At 38.1% G+C, this 18,003-nt stretch overlaps 1 protein-coding gene across 3 annotated transcripts in view; it reads right to left on the bottom strand.

The window, feature by feature from the left end:
• Nucleotides 1-18,003, bottom strand: part of lama5 (laminin, alpha 5) — a 201,838-nt gene that overhangs the window by 42,758 nt on the left and 141,077 nt on the right. For all 3 annotated transcript variants that reach the window (XM_087305121.1, NM_001039171.2, NM_001442039.1), the window contains 16 exon segments: nucleotides 17,243-17,404; nucleotides 16,764-16,868; nucleotides 14,671-14,754; nucleotides 14,322-14,552; nucleotides 11,875-11,988; nucleotides 11,547-11,677; nucleotides 10,922-11,002; nucleotides 7,914-8,128; nucleotides 7,726-7,826; nucleotides 7,462-7,645; nucleotides 7,236-7,376; nucleotides 4,827-4,978; nucleotides 4,082-4,192; nucleotides 3,803-3,914; nucleotides 3,539-3,709; nucleotides 107-303 (listed from right to left, as the gene is read on the bottom strand). In XM_087305121.1, the coding sequence (XP_087161247.1) occupies nucleotides 107-303; nucleotides 3,539-3,709; nucleotides 3,803-3,914; nucleotides 4,082-4,192; nucleotides 4,827-4,978; nucleotides 7,236-7,376; nucleotides 7,462-7,645; nucleotides 7,726-7,826; nucleotides 7,914-8,128; nucleotides 10,922-11,002; nucleotides 11,547-11,677; nucleotides 11,875-11,988; nucleotides 14,322-14,552; nucleotides 14,671-14,754; nucleotides 16,764-16,868; nucleotides 17,243-17,404 (2,292 nt within the window).

The following is an 18,003-nucleotide window of genomic DNA, read 5'->3' on the forward strand; positions in this document are numbered from 1 at the left end:
GGCTAATAGTCTTAGTTAACGGTTTGTTAACAGCATGAATTATGACTTAAAATAATGTGCAGAACAATGATTGTTTCCAAACTTGCATGTGTGTGTGAAAGAATACCTGAAGATCCTCCAGGTGTTTCTGGTTAATGTTGTTGGCCTCTACAGTTTGTGCCGTGTTGTTGACGGCTTCATTCATGGCGTCTCTCAGGTCCATCAGCTGCTCATTGAACTGCTTCAGTTTGTTTCTGATGTTCTCTGCCACAGCCTCATTATTCCACGTCCGGTTTGCAATCTCATTAATCACACGATCCACCACTACACAGAGACAATAACAGCAAAGAACAAGTTCAAATACCCTAAACAGGAAAAAAAGCATGTACTGTAGCACACTTGTAAATAGAAATACACAGCATATGTTTTTCCGCAGCGGATGCCTTTACAGCAGCAACCCATCACGGGGAAACACCTATACACACACACAGACAATTTAGCCTACCCAATTAACCTGTATCGCATGTCTTTGGACTGTGGGGGAAAAAGGAGCACCCGGGGGAAACCAACGCAAACATGGGGAGAACATGCAAACTCCACACAGAAACACCAATTGACCCAACTGAGGCTCGAACCAGCAAGCTTCTTGCTGTGAGGCAAACATGCTACCCACTGCGCCACAGTGAATACCAAAGTAAATACTAGAAATCTATATTTCTAAAATTATTTAGAAATCTAGATACATTTACAAGAATAATTGACTCAAAAAAGTACTCCTTGTAAGAAATTCATAATGTACAGATATTTCATAATATCTTTTTTTCTTTAAAGTCAAACCAGTTTTAATTTGACCTTAAAGGGATAGTTTACCCTAAAAACTTTAATTCATTCATCATTTACTTACCCTTTATTTATTTCCTTCTTCTGTTAAACGCAACAGAAGATAGTTTGAAAAATGTTGGGAACCTCTAACCATTGACTTCCATAGTGTTTGTCTTTCCTACGATGTAAGTCTATGGTTACAAGTTGTCAGCTTTCTTCAAAACATCTTCTTTAAGGCTGATTTATATTTCTGCGTCAAGTGCACGCGTATGCTTCAGCGCAGCCTATGTGTGGTCGCATAGCCCTCGCCATGGCCGTCAGCGACACCGAAAATGTAACTGCTCTGTGATTGGTTGGCTTGGTAGTGCTGATGAGTGTGGGCGGGGATGAGAGCCGCATGAGCCCGATGGAGCAAGTGTTTACAAGTGTGGTCAAAGTTGTTGCACGACCCCCAGTTACCACCTCAAAATGAGGAGTTTGAGCCACTTTTACATTAAAGGTGCAGTAGGTAATTGTCTTCAGAAACATGTTTTGTTGTGCTGGTTTAACGTCTCTTCACAGTCCAATAGTAATGATTAACGTAAATGATCTAAATGTGTTTATATGTATTTTTATATTCTGGGTAAAGCATAAAACTAAAAAACGTTCATCCACTCAAATTTTATCAGGCTGTGGGAATATAAATTTCCAGGGTGTGACAGACCTTAACATGTCTTAATCTCCGGAGCCCTAAAGGTCTCCAAAGTAATGCAAATTATCAGTTTCACGTCACAGCTGTGTAACTTGTTTTCTCCTTTCGGTCAACTGGTTAGGCGGTTTCTGTCTCTATAACATGATGAGACCAGGCCTGAAAAAGCAGTTTAGCCTGCTGACCACAACACTTCATTTGCATCTGACCCCACCTACATGCTGTAAAATGTATAAATCTATAGTGTTTTGCTTTGCAGCTTAGAGTTTGCTTTCGATAACGCCACAGCCACGCTGAGTTCTTCTTAGACAACCGAAAGATTCTCCCTGGTTTTTTGGGCTCTTAGAAGTTTACAACAGGGCCAACATCTCCCATAATTCCGATAAGTAGCTCAAACTGTCAGCAAATGTAGATTCGGACTTCTGCGCATCTGTTCACGCAGATCACCCATTTGCGCGTGCCCTCCTGCATAAGTGCCGCGCGTTCACGAGACATTCACAGACACGGTGAAATCAATTACTAAATTGAAACTATTGAAAATCCTGAATCAGTATTGATTGACAGCGTTATGAATGACTTATATGCACAGATGTGTTGTTCAGCCACGAAATCTCCCAGCAAAAGATTGATGCGACTATTTTCAGTTTCATAAGGTCCTTTAACAGCATCGGTAATGTAGATTAATATTTACTTTAACAACAAAACATCTAAATAGCACTATTCCGCCTAACCTGTTTTATTAAGCATTAAGTTGCTTTTATATTCACATTGGTTAATTTTTGAACAATGGCAGCCTTCCTATACTGTTTACCATGCTACTCTGGATATTCGCTCTGAAATAGCATGCAAGTGTGGCTTAGTAATAAATGTAATGCCTGCACGACGCCAGCCAAACACTATGGCAAATGACATGAACTAGTGGGTTGTATGCTGTGGTGACACGGTGCGCGCGTTCTCGATTTCAGGAGGCGAGGCTTTGAATCACAGTCCCTCCCCGCCGTCCAAAAATAATATGCTAAGCGGTTAGCATTTTGGCAGATCACCTACTGCACCTTTAAGGTGACCTTTAAAAAAAACAAAACACCCATGAAGAAACTCGACACAGAGGAACATAAACACCTTCTGCCAGCTACTGTTTCAGAAGTGTTATTGCAGAGCAACAAAAACAGCGCACAGAAGTATGACTGCAGGGCAACGTGCAAGGCATGCGCCGTGGTTCACATCGATCACTCGACGCAGAAGTATAAACCAGCCTTTAGTGTTCAACAGAATAAAGATTCTCAATAAGGTGTATAACCAAGGGTGAGTAAGCTCATTTTTGGATTTAAAATCTTTAAATTTGATTGTTTGTAATCTTCACTACATCATTATCTTTTCTGAAGGTTAATCAGTATGTTTTAAAATGCATTACAAGACATAATAAGTATGCATTAAAAAATAATTGTGTAATGTTTTATGTTATATATATAGTATAAATATAGTTCTTATTAAGGTTTTCTAAACTTTATAAAATGAAAGTTGATGAAATTACTAGTTAAACGGGAACTATTATGCCCCTATTAGGTGTGTATGTGAAGTTTCAGCTCAAAATACCACAAAATAAGTCATTTTGTTGTAACTCTTTCAAATGGCCCCTTTAAGGCTTTGATCCAAACTGTGCTGTTTTGGTGGCTGTTGCTTTAAATTTAAATGAGATTGTGCTCCACACCCTCTTTTTAATTGGGGGTGGAGCTGCAAGTGCCTATGTGTCAGCATAGTGGCAGAATGCAAACACTAATGGCTGATGGCTGCTTCTCATTCAAGGTGGTTTATGCTAATCAGATAGAGATGGGCGTGACTAATGGGCGGAGCTTTCCCCTGATGACATGTATAAAAGGGAGAATGTCAATCAAAGTGTTTCTGCAGACTTTGTTTTTTATCAAGTGTGATTTTAAATAGCACTTAACTAATTTTCACCATTTGACACACAATTGTGAATAATATGTCGCTTTTAAATTCATGATTGTTCTCTGCCGTTACATTTCTAGTAGATGTGTTCTGGTCACTTACAGTTATTGGCCTGGTCCAGCTCATTTTTTGCTTTGTTCTTCTGGTAGTCAAAGCCCCTGAAGCGCATGTCTCTGAGCATGGACTCCACTTCTGCTATCTTTCTGGCCAGGTCCTTCTCATCCATCACCTGCGTCTCATTCTGCGCTGTCCGGTTCACCTGCTGTATAATGTCTGAGCAGATGCACAAATGCCATCACTTGACTTTGTCTGTGACATTTCAAATACAGTAAGAGTAGTAGTACAACTGTACTGTCAAATTCCCACCCTTCACATCTCTCATGATGCCTTTGATGAATCCAAACAGCTCTTGTGCTCTAGTGTGTGTCGAGTTAATGTTGTCCTCTAAAGCATCTTTTTTCTTTTGTGTGACTGAGGCCTAATAAAGACATGCAATACAAATAATTATTAATATAGTAATTTATTAAATAGTAATTTGTTAATAATATAGATATAGTTGGTGTGGTCAAAATAAGTAAGTATTTTAGAAAAAACTATAAACTGATATTTTTAACCAGAATATGATCATCTGATATGTTCTCGTACCTTCTTTTCTAAATCTTTAATATCTGAGTCGATGATTTCCAGCTCTCCCTCCAACACACTGGCCCGATTCCTGCTCTTGTCCAGAGTGCTGTTGTAGTTTGTTATCGCATTCTGAGACATGAAATTAGAGACAGTTTACATACATTTAAAGTCAGGATTATTTGCCCCCGTTTATTTATTTCCTCAATTTCTGTTTAACGGAGAGAATATTTTTTTTAACACATTTCTAATCATAATAGTTTTAATAATTAATTTCTAATAACTGATTTATTTTATCTTTGCCATGAAGACAGTACATATTATTTTACTAGATATTTTTGGAGACACTTCTTTACAGCTTAAAGTGACATTTAAAGGCTTAATTAGGTTAATTAGGTTAGCTAGGCAGGATAGGGTAGTTAGGCAAGTTACTGTGTACTGCTGGTTTGTTCTGAAAGACAGTCGAAAAGATAATCTTAAAGAGGCTAATCATTTTGACCATAAAATGATTAATAAAAAATTAAGAACTGCTTTTATTCCAGCCGAAATAAAACAACAAAATAAGACTTTCTCCAAAAGAAAAAATATTATCAGACATACTGTGAAAATTTCCTTGCTCTGTTAAACATAATTTGGGAAATATTCAAAAAAGAAAGAAAATTTAAAAGGGGGGATAGTAATTCTGACTTCAACTATATATATTAATGCACATGACTGAAAGTTAACGGCAAAAGTCTGATAGTGTTTATGTTAGAAAGAGACTCACAGCAATGTCCGCAATGGAGGCATTAAGGCGGTTTAGTTGAGTCCAGGCGAAGGTGCTGGCATTGAGGCTGGTCAGCTGATTGGCAACGGACTCATAAAAATGACTGATCCTGTCCAGATCTTCCAGCAGCACCATCACACAGCTGTCACAGGCTGAAAACATAATGCACCGCAATCACCATCTGATGTGTGAATGCTGATGTCTGTGAGTTAGTGATTGAATCGGGGAGTTAGCAAATGAGTGAATAAGTAACTGAATGCATGAGTTAGGGAGTGAATGAAAGAGTGAGTGTGTGAATGACTGAATGAATAGGTGAGTTAATGAATGAGTGAGTTGGCCAGTGAGTGAATGAGTAAGCGCATAAGTAAGTGAGTGATTGAATGACTGAGCGAGTGAATGGGTTAGTTAGTGAATGAGTGAGTAAGTGAGTGAGTGGGTGAGTTAATGAACGTGAGTGAGTGAATGAATGGGTGAGTAAGAGTACGAATGAATGAGTGACTGAATGGATGAGTTAGTGAGTGAGTGAGTGAGTTAGTGAGTGAGAGGGTGAGTTAGAGAGTTGGTGAGATAGTGATTAAACATATGTGAGTGAGTGAACGAATGAGTCAGTGAGTGAGTGAGTGAGTGAATTGGTATGGTAGCATATGAGTGATTGAGTGACTGAATGGGTGAGTTAGCAAATAAGTGACTGAATGAGTCAGTGAGTGAGTGAGTGGGTGGGTGGGTGAGTTAATGAATGTATGTGAGTGAGTGAGTGAGTGAATAGGTTAGTTTGCAAATGAGTTACTGATTGAGTGAGTGAGTGAATGGGTCAGTTAGCGAGTGAGTAAATGAGTGAGTTAGAGAGTGAATGAGTGAGTTAGTAAGTAAGTGTGTGAGATAGTGAGTTAATATGTGTGCGTGATTAAGTGAACGAGTGAATTGGTAAGTTAGCGATTGAGTGACTGAGTGAGTCAGTGAGTGAGTGAATGGATTAGGTATAGTATGAATGAGTGACTGAATGGGTGAGTTAGCAAATTATACTGAATGAGTCAGTGAGTAAGTGGGTAGGTGGGTGAGTTAATGAATTTGAGTGAGTAAATGTTTGTGAGTGAATGAATAAGTTATTAAGTGAGTGAGTGAGTGAGTAAATCAGTGAGTTAGCGAGTAAGTGAATGACTGAATGAGCGAGTGAATGGGTGAGTTAGCGAATTAGTGTATGAACGAGTCCGTTAGTGAGAGAGTGAGTGAGTGAGTGAATTGGTGAGCTAGCGTAAGAGTAATTAAGTGACTGAATGAGTCAGTGTGTGAGCGAGCGAATGGGTGAGTTAGTGTATGAGTGAATGAGTCAGTTCACGAGTTAGTGGGTGAGATAGTGAGTGAATACATGTGAGTGAGTGAGTGAGTGAGTGAGTGAGCAAGTGAATGGGTGAGTTAGCAAATTAGTGACTGTAGGAGTTAGTGAGTGAGTGAGTGTGTGGGTGAGTCAATGAATGTGAGTGAGTGAGTGAGTGAGTGAGTGAACTGGTGAGTTAGCCTATGATTGAGTAACTGAATGGGCGAGTTTTTGAATGAATGAATTAATGAGTCAGCCAGAGAGTGGGTGAGTGAGTAAATGAGTGAATGACTGAGTGAGCAAGAGAATGGGTGAGTTAGAGAATTAGTGACTGAATGAGTCAGTGAGTGAGTGAGTGAGTTAATGAATGTGGGTGAGTGAATGAGTGAGTGAGTGAGTGAGTGAGTGAGTGAGTGAGTGAGTGAGTGAATCGGTAAGTTAGTGCATGAGTGATTGAGTGACTGAATGGATGAGTTAGCAAATGGGTAACCTAATGTGTCAGTGAGTGAGCAGGTGAGTTAGGGAGTGAGCAAATGGGTGAGTTAGCGAATAAGTTAGTAAATGAGTGCCATAATGAGTCAGTTAGTGAGCGAGCAAATGGGTGAGTTAGTGAATAAGTTAGTGAATGAGTGAATGAATGGGTGAGTTAGAGTATGAGTGAATGAGTGACTGAATGGGTGAGTGTGTGAGTGAGTGAGTGAGTGAGTGAGTGAGTGAATATATGTGAGTAAGTGAGTTGACAATATTAACTGAGTAAATTAGTGAATGAGTGAGTAAATTAAAGTGCAGGTGAGTTAGTTACTGAACGAGTAAGATTTATCGAGTTGACTAAATGACTGTGTGAATGAGTGATTAAATAACATTTGAGTGAGTTAGTGAGCGAGTGAAAGAACCTGAGAGAGTGAGTAAAAGGGATTTGATTAAATAAGTAACTGGCTGAGGGGGTAAATGAGTGAATTAGTGAGTAAATAAAAAGCAAGTGAATGAATGAATGAATGAATGAATGAATGAAGAAATCCATGAGCAAGTGCATGTATTCACAAATAAGCAAGTGAGTGAATGAAGCATGTGCAGTGCAGTGACACAGTACTTACGCTGACAGTGCATATCTGCTCCATTCTGCACAGGGACGCTGTGCTGACTGAGACACGTGTCACACTGCTTCCCTGTCAGACCTGTTGTACATCTACACTCTCCTGTGCGAGGGTCGCAGCGACCACCCTTACACTCACACTCTACACACACAAACACACAAATAAATGTAACTCATAATTCAACATATGCCCTTGAGCTTAATGTATTTGTGCTATGTTGACTCACTCCTGCAACCATTAGAACTGTAGTTCCAGTGACCAGGTGCACACTGGTGGCAGTTCGGTCCATTGACCCCAGGCTGACAGGCACATGCGCCGTTAACAGGGTCACATGCCTGAACCAACGCAGCTGACGCATCACAGTCACACTTTCTGCAACCAGTGCAGGAATCAAAGCCAAATGTCCCATGCTAAACACACAACAGCAACAAAAAACGCTATTACCACTGAACCAAACCAATACATAGACAGAACATCCAAGCACACACACCTCACAGCGATCACACTGGGCTCCCACCACACCCGGCTTGCAGTGGCACTGGCCAGTGTGAGAGTCGCAATGTGCAGTGCCACAAGGAGAACAGTTGCATCCTGGGTAATGCACAAGGGAAATAACATAATTATAAGAACTCTTTAAATACAGGACAGTATGGCTGATGTTTATACAAGTTGACCTACTGGTGCAGTTCTTTGCAGTGATGGCATCACCGTAGAAACCAGGGGCGCAGATTTCGCAGTGCGGTCCAGCAGTGTTGTGCATGCAGCTCTGACACTCCCCCGTCAAAGGATGGCAGTCGCTGAACAACATGTTGGGGTCTGAGTTTCCATTGCAGTTGCACGGCTGGCATGTACTGCCAATCACAACTGGGTTGCCATAGTAACCTGGTGCACACCTGCATTCAGTACAAAAAATAACTATTTAATAATTACTAATGTGGCTATAAAAATAGTAATAATACTAATTTAGTAATAATAATGATACAAAAATATTAATGGTAATGATATCATAGAATATTTATAATCTAAAAAATGTAGTAAGTGATAAATGAAACATTTATACTGCAACTCCCAGAATAAATTATGTTATAAAAATGTCCTTATGTCATTTTATTTTCATTTTAATTCATGTTTATGACAGACAATAATAACATTCATAAAATAATGAGAAAAAGTATTACTAATTCTTAAAAAATCTTTGCTTTATTGCCACAGCCCTATCACCCTGTAGTCCGAGACCAGTTACTTACTGAAGCTGAGCAGGGCTGAGCCAGGTCAGTACCCGGATGGGAGACCACATGGTAAAAACTACAGTAAATTGCTGTTGGATATGGTGTTAATAGGGTCAGTAGGGGGGCGCTCAACCTGCAGTCTGTGTGGATCCTAATGCCCCAGTATAGTTAAGGGGACACTGTACTGTCAGTGAGCGCCATCTTATAGATGAGACGTTAAACCGAGGTCCTGACTCTGTGTGGTCATCTGTGTGTAACCCCGGTGTGATGGGTTCCCCCCCATCAGCCCTTACCGGCCTCCTAGTCATCCCCATCCAATGAATTGGACCTATAGTTGGTGTGTGGTGAGCGCATTGGCGCTGTTGTCCTGTGGCTGCCGTTGCATCATGCAATTGGATGCTGCACACTGGGGGTGGAGTGGAGAGACCCTCCGACTGTTAATGATTGTGAAGCACTTTGGGTGCATGGCCACATTACATTACATTGCTGCAATTATTTTTTATGGCATCTCCATGTAGCTCGATGCCAAGTGGTCCAGAATGTTGAAGCCAAACTCCTTAAAAATAGTGGCACAAATGTCCATGTTGCCCCATTCTACATTCCAATTTTAGTATTACATTCTAGTATTTTTATTTTATGAAAATACTTTTATTGTTTACAGAATCGTGAAATCTGATATTCTGCATCCCTATAACTCTACTAGATGTTTAAAATCTTGTCATTTTAGGTTGAATGTGCTTTTTAAACTAAATTAACTAAACTAAACTAATAATAAAATAAAATATTTGTAAATAAATAACCATATAATAATTGGATGTTTCACATCAGGGAGAGGCCAAGCCCGTCTTTTTCTGGTCTCCGAGGCTCTGTATTGATTGTGGAATTTCAAAATTAAACCAAAACAAACAATTACAATTGGTTGAGTTTGGCCATGAAAATTCAGAATTGTGTCTTAACCAGATGAGCCTTTAACGAAAAAAAGGAAACTTAAACGAAAAAAAATGGATGTGTGTGTATATATATATATATATATATATATATATATATATATATATATATATATATATATATATATATATATCACCAGGCTCTCCAGAATTTCGGGTGTTTCATTTTTAGATTTTGACTTTTGTTTTAATCAAATTTGATACGGCATGGCAAACGGAAAGAAAAACCTTTTGTATTCCGTGACTTGGTGGTCCTTTAAGGTAATCAAAAATCGCTGCTTACATGGTAGACTCTTAATAAGAGTATTAACTTAATCATATTAAAATCGGAGATTTGGTGTCCATGTAAATGTACTCGGAAAGTGTCAGGTGAAGTCGCGAGCTGTCAAAGACAGCGCATTCCTCTGCCTTTCAGCATGCGCTCTCAAATGTGTGTTGAAGTGTTTGATGTGTTTTCTTCAAACGCAACAAAAGTGTCTGCTTTGCGTTGTTGTGTCAGAATCCTTGTGAAATACAGCCATTCTTTCGAACACTTAGTTTAAGTAAATTTGATGAACGTGATCATACGTGTTGAATCTGAAGACAGTCGCTCCGGCTGCACTGTCCTGTGTGTGTGTGTGTGTGTCAGGCCCATGCACAGAGCACAGACCGTTACAGGGGCCGGTGCAAAGTGAAGAGCAATTGCCTCCTGAGAGGGGCACCTCAGCCAATGAGGGCAGAGGGGCAGTGGCTCTTGCCACCAGGCCACCCTCCTGTGCACGGCCCTGGTCTGTGTGCCTGTGTGTATGTGTGCGTGCGCGCGTGCATTTCTTGCAACAAACCTGCCTAAATGTCATTGTCCGTAGCAACTAAATCAAAAAGTTACAAATTGCCGTGAGATTGCGTTGCACTCTCAGCTCATTCAACATCATTCAAAAGAAAAGGTCCACATTGTCCCTCGATAATGTCAACAGACTGGACTGTCTTAGAAACTGGCTGAAGCAAAATTGTTTCTACTTTATAATTAATGTTCTCAACTTACAGCAATACAACTTTACAATTAGTGCAATTGTCTGTATTCAATACTTTAATATTATTATTATAATTTTCCAATTTCCATATTTGCAATGCCTGTATTTCGTTTTTTGCAGTCCACTTAGAATCCAACTTGGAAATTAATGTTTTCTTTATTGGCATTGTTTATATATATATATATATATATATATATATATATATATATAAATATAATAAAAATATTTGTTCTCCCTGCGTTCATGTGGGTTTCCTCCGGGTGCTCCCCCACAGTCCAAAGACATGCAGTACAGGTGAATTGGGTAGGCTAAATTGTCTGTAGTGGATGAGTGAGTGTGTGTGGATGTTTCCCAGAGATGGGTTGTGGCTGGAAGGGCATCCGCTGCGTAAAAACATGCTGGATAACTTGGTGGTTTATTCCGCTGTGGTGACCCTGGATTAATAAAGGGACTAATCTGACAAGAAAATGAATGATCGAATGAATGTTTCACATGTGTACCTTTCACACTTAGATCCAGCATAGCCAGGCATGCACAGGCACCGCATATTATTGGGCTTCTCCACACAGCGAATAGCAAAACTGTGAACAAGACCAAACAAATAACATCTTTTACTCTATGACAGAGGCATGTTGAGATATCCAGCACTGAAATGAATTTATTTTAAGGGAGTATTATCAGAATTTCAAAAAATCAGTCAGCCAATAAATTGACTTTGGTTTCTTTACAATTAAAGATGTTTACTGAATTCTTAAGCGTCATAACTATTAGCTCCGGTTAAAAAAAAATAAAAATGTGCTGCTCTGTCTTTTTCTTTCACTTTCCAGTTTCGTAATATAACTTGAATCAGTCCAATAAAAGCGGAGCAAACCATTACAAACAAAAGAGTAGGGGTGAAATAGCGAATGTACACAACTGAACATATGAACATATATAAACTGTATATGAATTTGAGCACTATTATATTCAATCAAATTATGGCTCTTACAGGGGGTAAAAGCCTAATAAATCAGAAAGAAAACAAAAGTCTGACTAAATTTCAATTCCACACAGATCATCAGAAGAAAAAGAATGTTTGAGATGAATGTGAAATAGGGGTTCAGATGATGAAATGAGACCACTGACTTGTTTGAAGCCACTTGCAGAGGGCAGGGGCAGCTTGAACAGGACACAGAGTGGCCATCGACAGTGTTGTTATGATGAAAACCGCCCAGGCACTTCTCACAGTGATTTCCGGCAGTATTATGGCGGCAGTTCTGCGTTTGAAAAGTTCAACACTCTGATTAAGCATTTATTCTTAAACTTCTCTTTCCCAGGATCTTAAATCTAAATCAGATTTACGACTTTGTTTATGACGAGTTTTACTGTACCCACTGGAATGTGCTATAACAGTATATTGCCTATGTCTACGCCTGGTATGTGATTTATGTATGACTTGAGATGTTTGACTCACCACACATATGCCAGAACCATCCAGACACTGATCCGAGTGCCCGTTGCAGTTGCAGGGGACACACTTCCCAAGGAAAAGACCTTTGTTGTCTCTGTAGTACCCTGGCGCACATTGCTGAGAGCAGAAAATGAAACATGTATGAACATTATAGCACAGTTTGAACAACTTTATCCAGGATTTATCAGTATTTCTTGGTTGCTCATAGTGATGGCTTTATCTTGTTGTTTCTTTAGCTCCAAAATAGCTCCATATAGCTTTTATTTTAGGATGTTGATGTTCATTCAACTGAAGCTGAAGGAGCTTTTTGTGGATCATTCTTTCATAGCAAACTAAAGGTAAGAGGGGTGTGGTCAAGTATATTGTGGTGAATTGTCTGTGAACTGACGTCGACAGAGAACAAGTGGCTGATTTAAGCATGGACAATATGGCCGATATGCACCCCCCTTCCCCCAACCTCCCGCTCCGTCGTTTGCCTAGAGCGCCAATTGAGCTTTCGATGGTCTTGCCAGTGAAGGATTGTCACTCCAAAAGCAGAAGCAAATAGTCAGACTTTGAAAATAAAAGTTTGTACTGTAATCTTCAATCAGTGGCCTAACTTGAACAGATAAATTGTTCAATTGATTAATTACAATCTGCGCTAGGAAAATAATGTTGTAAATTTCTGTATGTTCTGATTTGGCAAAATTATTAAGCAATAATTAATCCAGCCATTAACCAAATTTACTTTATGCAAATATATGAGTTGATGAAGACTAGTTAATTCATTTTATATGCACCTGACATAAAGTATGTCATTAATGGGGACTTTGTAAGAAGTCCAGATGTTTACTGACTGCAATGCTTAATTGGCCAATTTTACAGCTGATAAAAACATGTTTTACAGCCTGGTACAAAAGATGGTTTTGGTGCATATAGCTAATATAACCCTTTGTGCCAACTTTGAGGGGGGTGATTTTTTTTTTATAACTTATGCATTTAGTTTTTATTCAGTTATATTAAGTTTGCATAATTAAGGGTGTGGCCACTTGAGTGACAGCTAGATTTCGCTGGTCACCATCATTTCACCTCATCTGATTCCGGCTGATTAGCTGCTGAACTCGGCATGTACATCATATATACATATATTTTTTTTAGTTTAATGTGGCTTTACACAGGCAATTGCCGTTTGGAATTATTTCTTACAATTATCAGATGACATGGCATGCTGTGTGCACTTAATTGTGCTCACAAACCATTCAAGTGGCCTCCATTTCCCAGGTGAGTGAAATTAAATACGTGTAAACCACATCTATATATATATATATATATATATATATATATATATATATATATATATATATATATATATATATATATATATTTATTTTATTTAAGATAATTTATTATTTATATTTTTCTTTAGAACTTGAATGCACTCCAGAACCAGACAGAAGGATTAGCTGTAGGCTATAAAACATCTGAAATGTTGTCATACAGTGTTATGCCTGGATTTTATAAATAGCCTTGCATTTCCTAACACAGACTATATTTGAAGTGTTTGGGAGAAATTTCTTCCTGTAGAAAAACGTCATAAGAACAGTGCTTAGTGGCTCAATTTGCTACAACGGTGTTTTTTTAAAGACTAAACACTTCATTGATATAGTGTTGCAGGTAATGAAATATTAAGCATTTCTCCCAAAGAAAACACTGTCTAAGCAAAATGCTAGGAGGAATCTGTAGCTCCACTGACGCTCCGCCAATGACATGCAAACAAAATGTCGATGGTTGGCCATGCCTACTTGTAGCTTCTTTTGCGCTCTTCAGAAACCTATGGGTGATGTCAAGGATACTACGTCCATATCTTTTACAGTGGTTTTTAGTGACCACCATGAACAATATTCAAGACCTATATCATGATGGTGGTCTTGTTTGTAGTCGTAATATAGTGAATTACATTTGGACTAGGGGAAAAAAAGGTCTACAGCAGCACAGGATGTTACAAAATGCATTATTAAGCATTAAAGGGGACTTTCAGTTTAGATAATTTTTAAGTTTTAGACAGAACAATTAAATAGACATGAAAATTAAGTCCAGTTTAACATTAAAAAAATCTGTTTAACATTTCTTTCTTTGGTTAAACACAGAAGAAGATATTTAAAAAAAAGCTAAAAACAGGTAACCATTGACTTCTTTGGTATTTGTTTGTCCTATTATGGAAGTCAATAGTTACAGGTTTTTAGTTTTCTTAAAAATATCTTCAAAAAAGAAAGCTTTGGAACTATTTGAGGATGAGTAAATAAGGAGTAGCTCTTTGGATAAACTGTCCCTTTAAGAGAATTTGAGGATTTTTAATGTAAAAAAAAAAAAATTGTTCCTGTCAGAAACCCTGAACTTTTCACTTTATAAGACCTCATTATAGTCAGTAGCACTTCACAATTTGCTACCTTGTTTTTGTCAAAGCACACTACCTGACAGGAGTCTCCTAGATAGTTTCCTGGGCAAAGACAGATTTCAACATTGTTGGCATGGCGACCAGAGGGCATGTTTTCAGCCACCTCCAGCACAGCGGCCCGCAGAGACACAGACTGAGCCGACTGAGAGTGAAGCGCTCTGATCTGAAGAGACTCCAGGGCCACCAAAACCATCATCAGCTCCTCACGGGACACTGAATTCCCAGTCTGAGCATGCCTGAAACTCTCCTGCAATGACAGAGAACATGCATGCATTGAATTAACTTTGAGGACATTTCACATCATGTACAGAGAAGAACAAATAATTATCTTTGACTAAAATCGTGATTTATTTGAATTTCCTCACCTCTACCAGGTGGACAATGCCTTCATGGGGGTCTTCAGGAGAGGGATATTCTCTTTCCATGTACACAAGAGTCATCTGATTGCCCTGCACACACACACACACACACACACACACACACACACACACACACACACACACACACACAAACATCAAGTCGAGCTTTATTGTTATTCCGCTAAATGTGTGGGCATACAGAGGAACGAAATGTCTTGTCTCGCAGGACAACGGTGCTACATAATTTAATCATAAATACAAACACAACACTGGGTATAAGAGCTATTATAAAAACCTATGCATAACTAACATGTACAAATTTTATAAAATAAAATACTATATTATTTACTATTATATTTTAATTACTAATATTATACTTTAAATACTATACACATAAGACAGGCTATTCAAGTACTTTTGCATTAGCGGGCTGCGAGACGAATCGAGTTGAATCGAATACAAAAATATTTTCAATCAGGCTGAAGTTCAGCCTCAAGTAAAGATTTTACAGAAAGTCTACAGCACAGTTCATCAATCAGCAACCCACAGCCTTGCTCCAGGCTAGTTTTAGTAAAGCAGTGTGTCAAAACAATGGGGCTGTTTTTTTGTTTTATTACAGTTTAGTGTTTTTTATTTGATGTATTTTACAATATGTATTACAGTTGAGTGTTTTCCAGTTATTTATTTGTTTTAGTGGTTAAAGTAAGGTTTAGTATTCATAAACTATGTCTAATTAATTAAAATCATGAAATGTATTAAATTTAACATCAGTTATTTAAGAGCTTAAAGCTACAATCTTTGGGACATCTGTATTATTTTATTTATCATTTTTGTTTAGTTTTAATCAAACTACTACGATAGGTATGAATGTATTAGTGTATATACGTCTATATACACATATCTGTATCTATATCAATATATCTATATCTCTATCTATCTATCTATCTATCTATCTATCTATCTATCTATCTATCTATCCATCTATCCATCTATCTATCTATCTATCTATCTATCTATCTATCTATCTATCTATCTATCTATCTATCTATCTATCTATATATATAATATTTTTTTTGTTTTGTTACCACTGGTTATAATTTACTTATAAAACTAAGTATAAAAAATACTAAACTACTACTACTACTACTACTACTACTAATAATAATAATAATAATAATTATAATAATAATAAAGTAATGTACTAAATATAAAAATAATTATAATAATTTTACCTTACGGAAGCATGTATAGTACCTAAAAAATCAGGCTCATAAATCGCTCTAGGGATAAAGTTCATGTGTGGAAAATTAAAATATTTTGTGTGATTTTTTACAATTAATAATATGTTTTGTGCTTACATCTTGTCTGACTTAGGCTTCTTATGGATAAATAAATATGACAGCAAAAAAAAAAAAAAGAAAAAAAAAGAAAAAAAAAACAGCAATAGCAAGCAAGAGCTTGTCTGATTTGTTGGATTATATTTTCAAAGGATTCCTTCAAAATGACCGATTCATTTAAAAGTGAGGCAAGTCATTGTCTTTATAAAAGAATCAAAAAGTCTGTCTTACGCTGCAGACAGGATCATTAATATTTGATTGGTCACGGGCTTTCCTAGAATGATTGTTTCCCCCCTTATTTTCAAGTCTGTCTAAGCTTATATTAAACTTACTATGGATGTGAGACTTTTATTTTGAAAAGGAGACTCAGATAAAAAGATCTCTCAGATAATGCCACCAGGCATGGATCTCAACTCATCAAAGCTTGTTGTCAGAAAGACAGATTCTAAATTTATTCAAATTATTTTAAACTAAATTAATTTAAAATGATTATTTATTCATTATTTATTCAAATTATTTATTCAAAATGACTGATTCATTTAAAAGTTTGGCAAGTCATTGTCATTATAAAAGAATCAACAAGTATTTGCTTAAAAAACTGATTCTGAGATGAACAAATTTTTTGTTTGGACGTTTTGTTGAAAACAGAAACAATTGTGTCTCTCAAAATGAATGTAATATTTGTTTAAATAATTAATTTTAAATTTAGTAAATTATTTTTATTCAGAATAAACTCAATTTTCAAAATTGTTAAACTGATACCTTGAGTATAACGTCTGGCCGAATGGTTTCGACCATCAGGAAAGCATCACCTCGCATCGTCTGTGTATGTAAACGGTAGCGCAGATAACCTCCGTATGAAGACACCTACATATGAGAAAGACAGCACAAATTCAGGTCAAGACAAGCATGTCTAAAGCACTGAAAGCCTAGTCAAAAGTCAGCTCAGCCTGTGTTTAATCTGACATTCGGCATCAACATTTAGCACCAGTCCAAACAAGGTGTGTGCAAGTTATCAGATAGAACCATTTATCTGACCCTTTTGTTTCCTGTAGCTTTAATGTGAGCTATCTGATGGAGATTCAGCTCAGCTGTCTGTCTGGCCCCGTACTGTCTAACCACAGCTAACCCATAAGCTTGGCTGAAACATATGTCCCAGCAGCTGCCATGACATCATAATAAGACAAGTCTAGGTGTACAGTAGATAAGCTGAGAGCAGGAACATGTGAATGTGGACTCACTTTATCGCCGAGGTAAGCCTGAGGAGCATGCCAATGGAGGTCCTGTGAGACATCAGGCACATCGCTCAGATCGGCCTCCACCAGATCCTGATCCAGATATGTGGACACAGGCACTTCCTGTCTGTCACTTCTCAGCAGCACCCAGCCTGCCATGTCCATAATCTGTGCAGATCAAAGCAAAATATGAGTACATTTGTATAGCAGTCAGCGATTACACTTATTTTTACACGCATTCAACAAAAAAAAACTCAGTGAAGGGAATGATTTTCAAGTTTAAGGGTCATATTATAAATGCTTTGCTTGAATCAGTAAAAGATTCAGAACATGCGAGTCTTTTTAAATGGTGTCATTGAAGGAACAAGCTCACTAAGGTCATCTGAATGCTATTATGACTATGCATGTTTGTATTTGTGTGTAACCTGTGATGACAACTCACAAGAAGATCATTAGATATCAGGCACGTGCACACATTAGGCTCAACCTGTGCAGTGCACATGCCCTTTGTAGTCTAGGATATAAAGTGCCCTTTCAAAATGATCAAAAGTGCCCCTGCGAAGCGACACACCCTCCGTCCCGCCCTTCAGAAGGCGCGCGACAACACCGCTCTTGAGTACGCGCGCTCAACCCACCCCCATCCGCCCCGCTTTACAGTACGCGCGCGACAACACATCTGATCAGAACGTGCGCGACAACAACAACACCATTCCCCCCCCACCACCCCCCCACACCCCACTCTTAAAAAAATGTATCCTGCACATGCT

The sequence above is a fragment of the Danio rerio genome, chromosome 23 (genome assembly GCF_052040795.2).
Source record: "Danio rerio strain M-AB ecotype USA chromosome 23, GRCz13ab, whole genome shotgun sequence".
Taxonomy (NCBI): domain Eukaryota; kingdom Metazoa; phylum Chordata; class Actinopteri; order Cypriniformes; family Danionidae; genus Danio; species Danio rerio.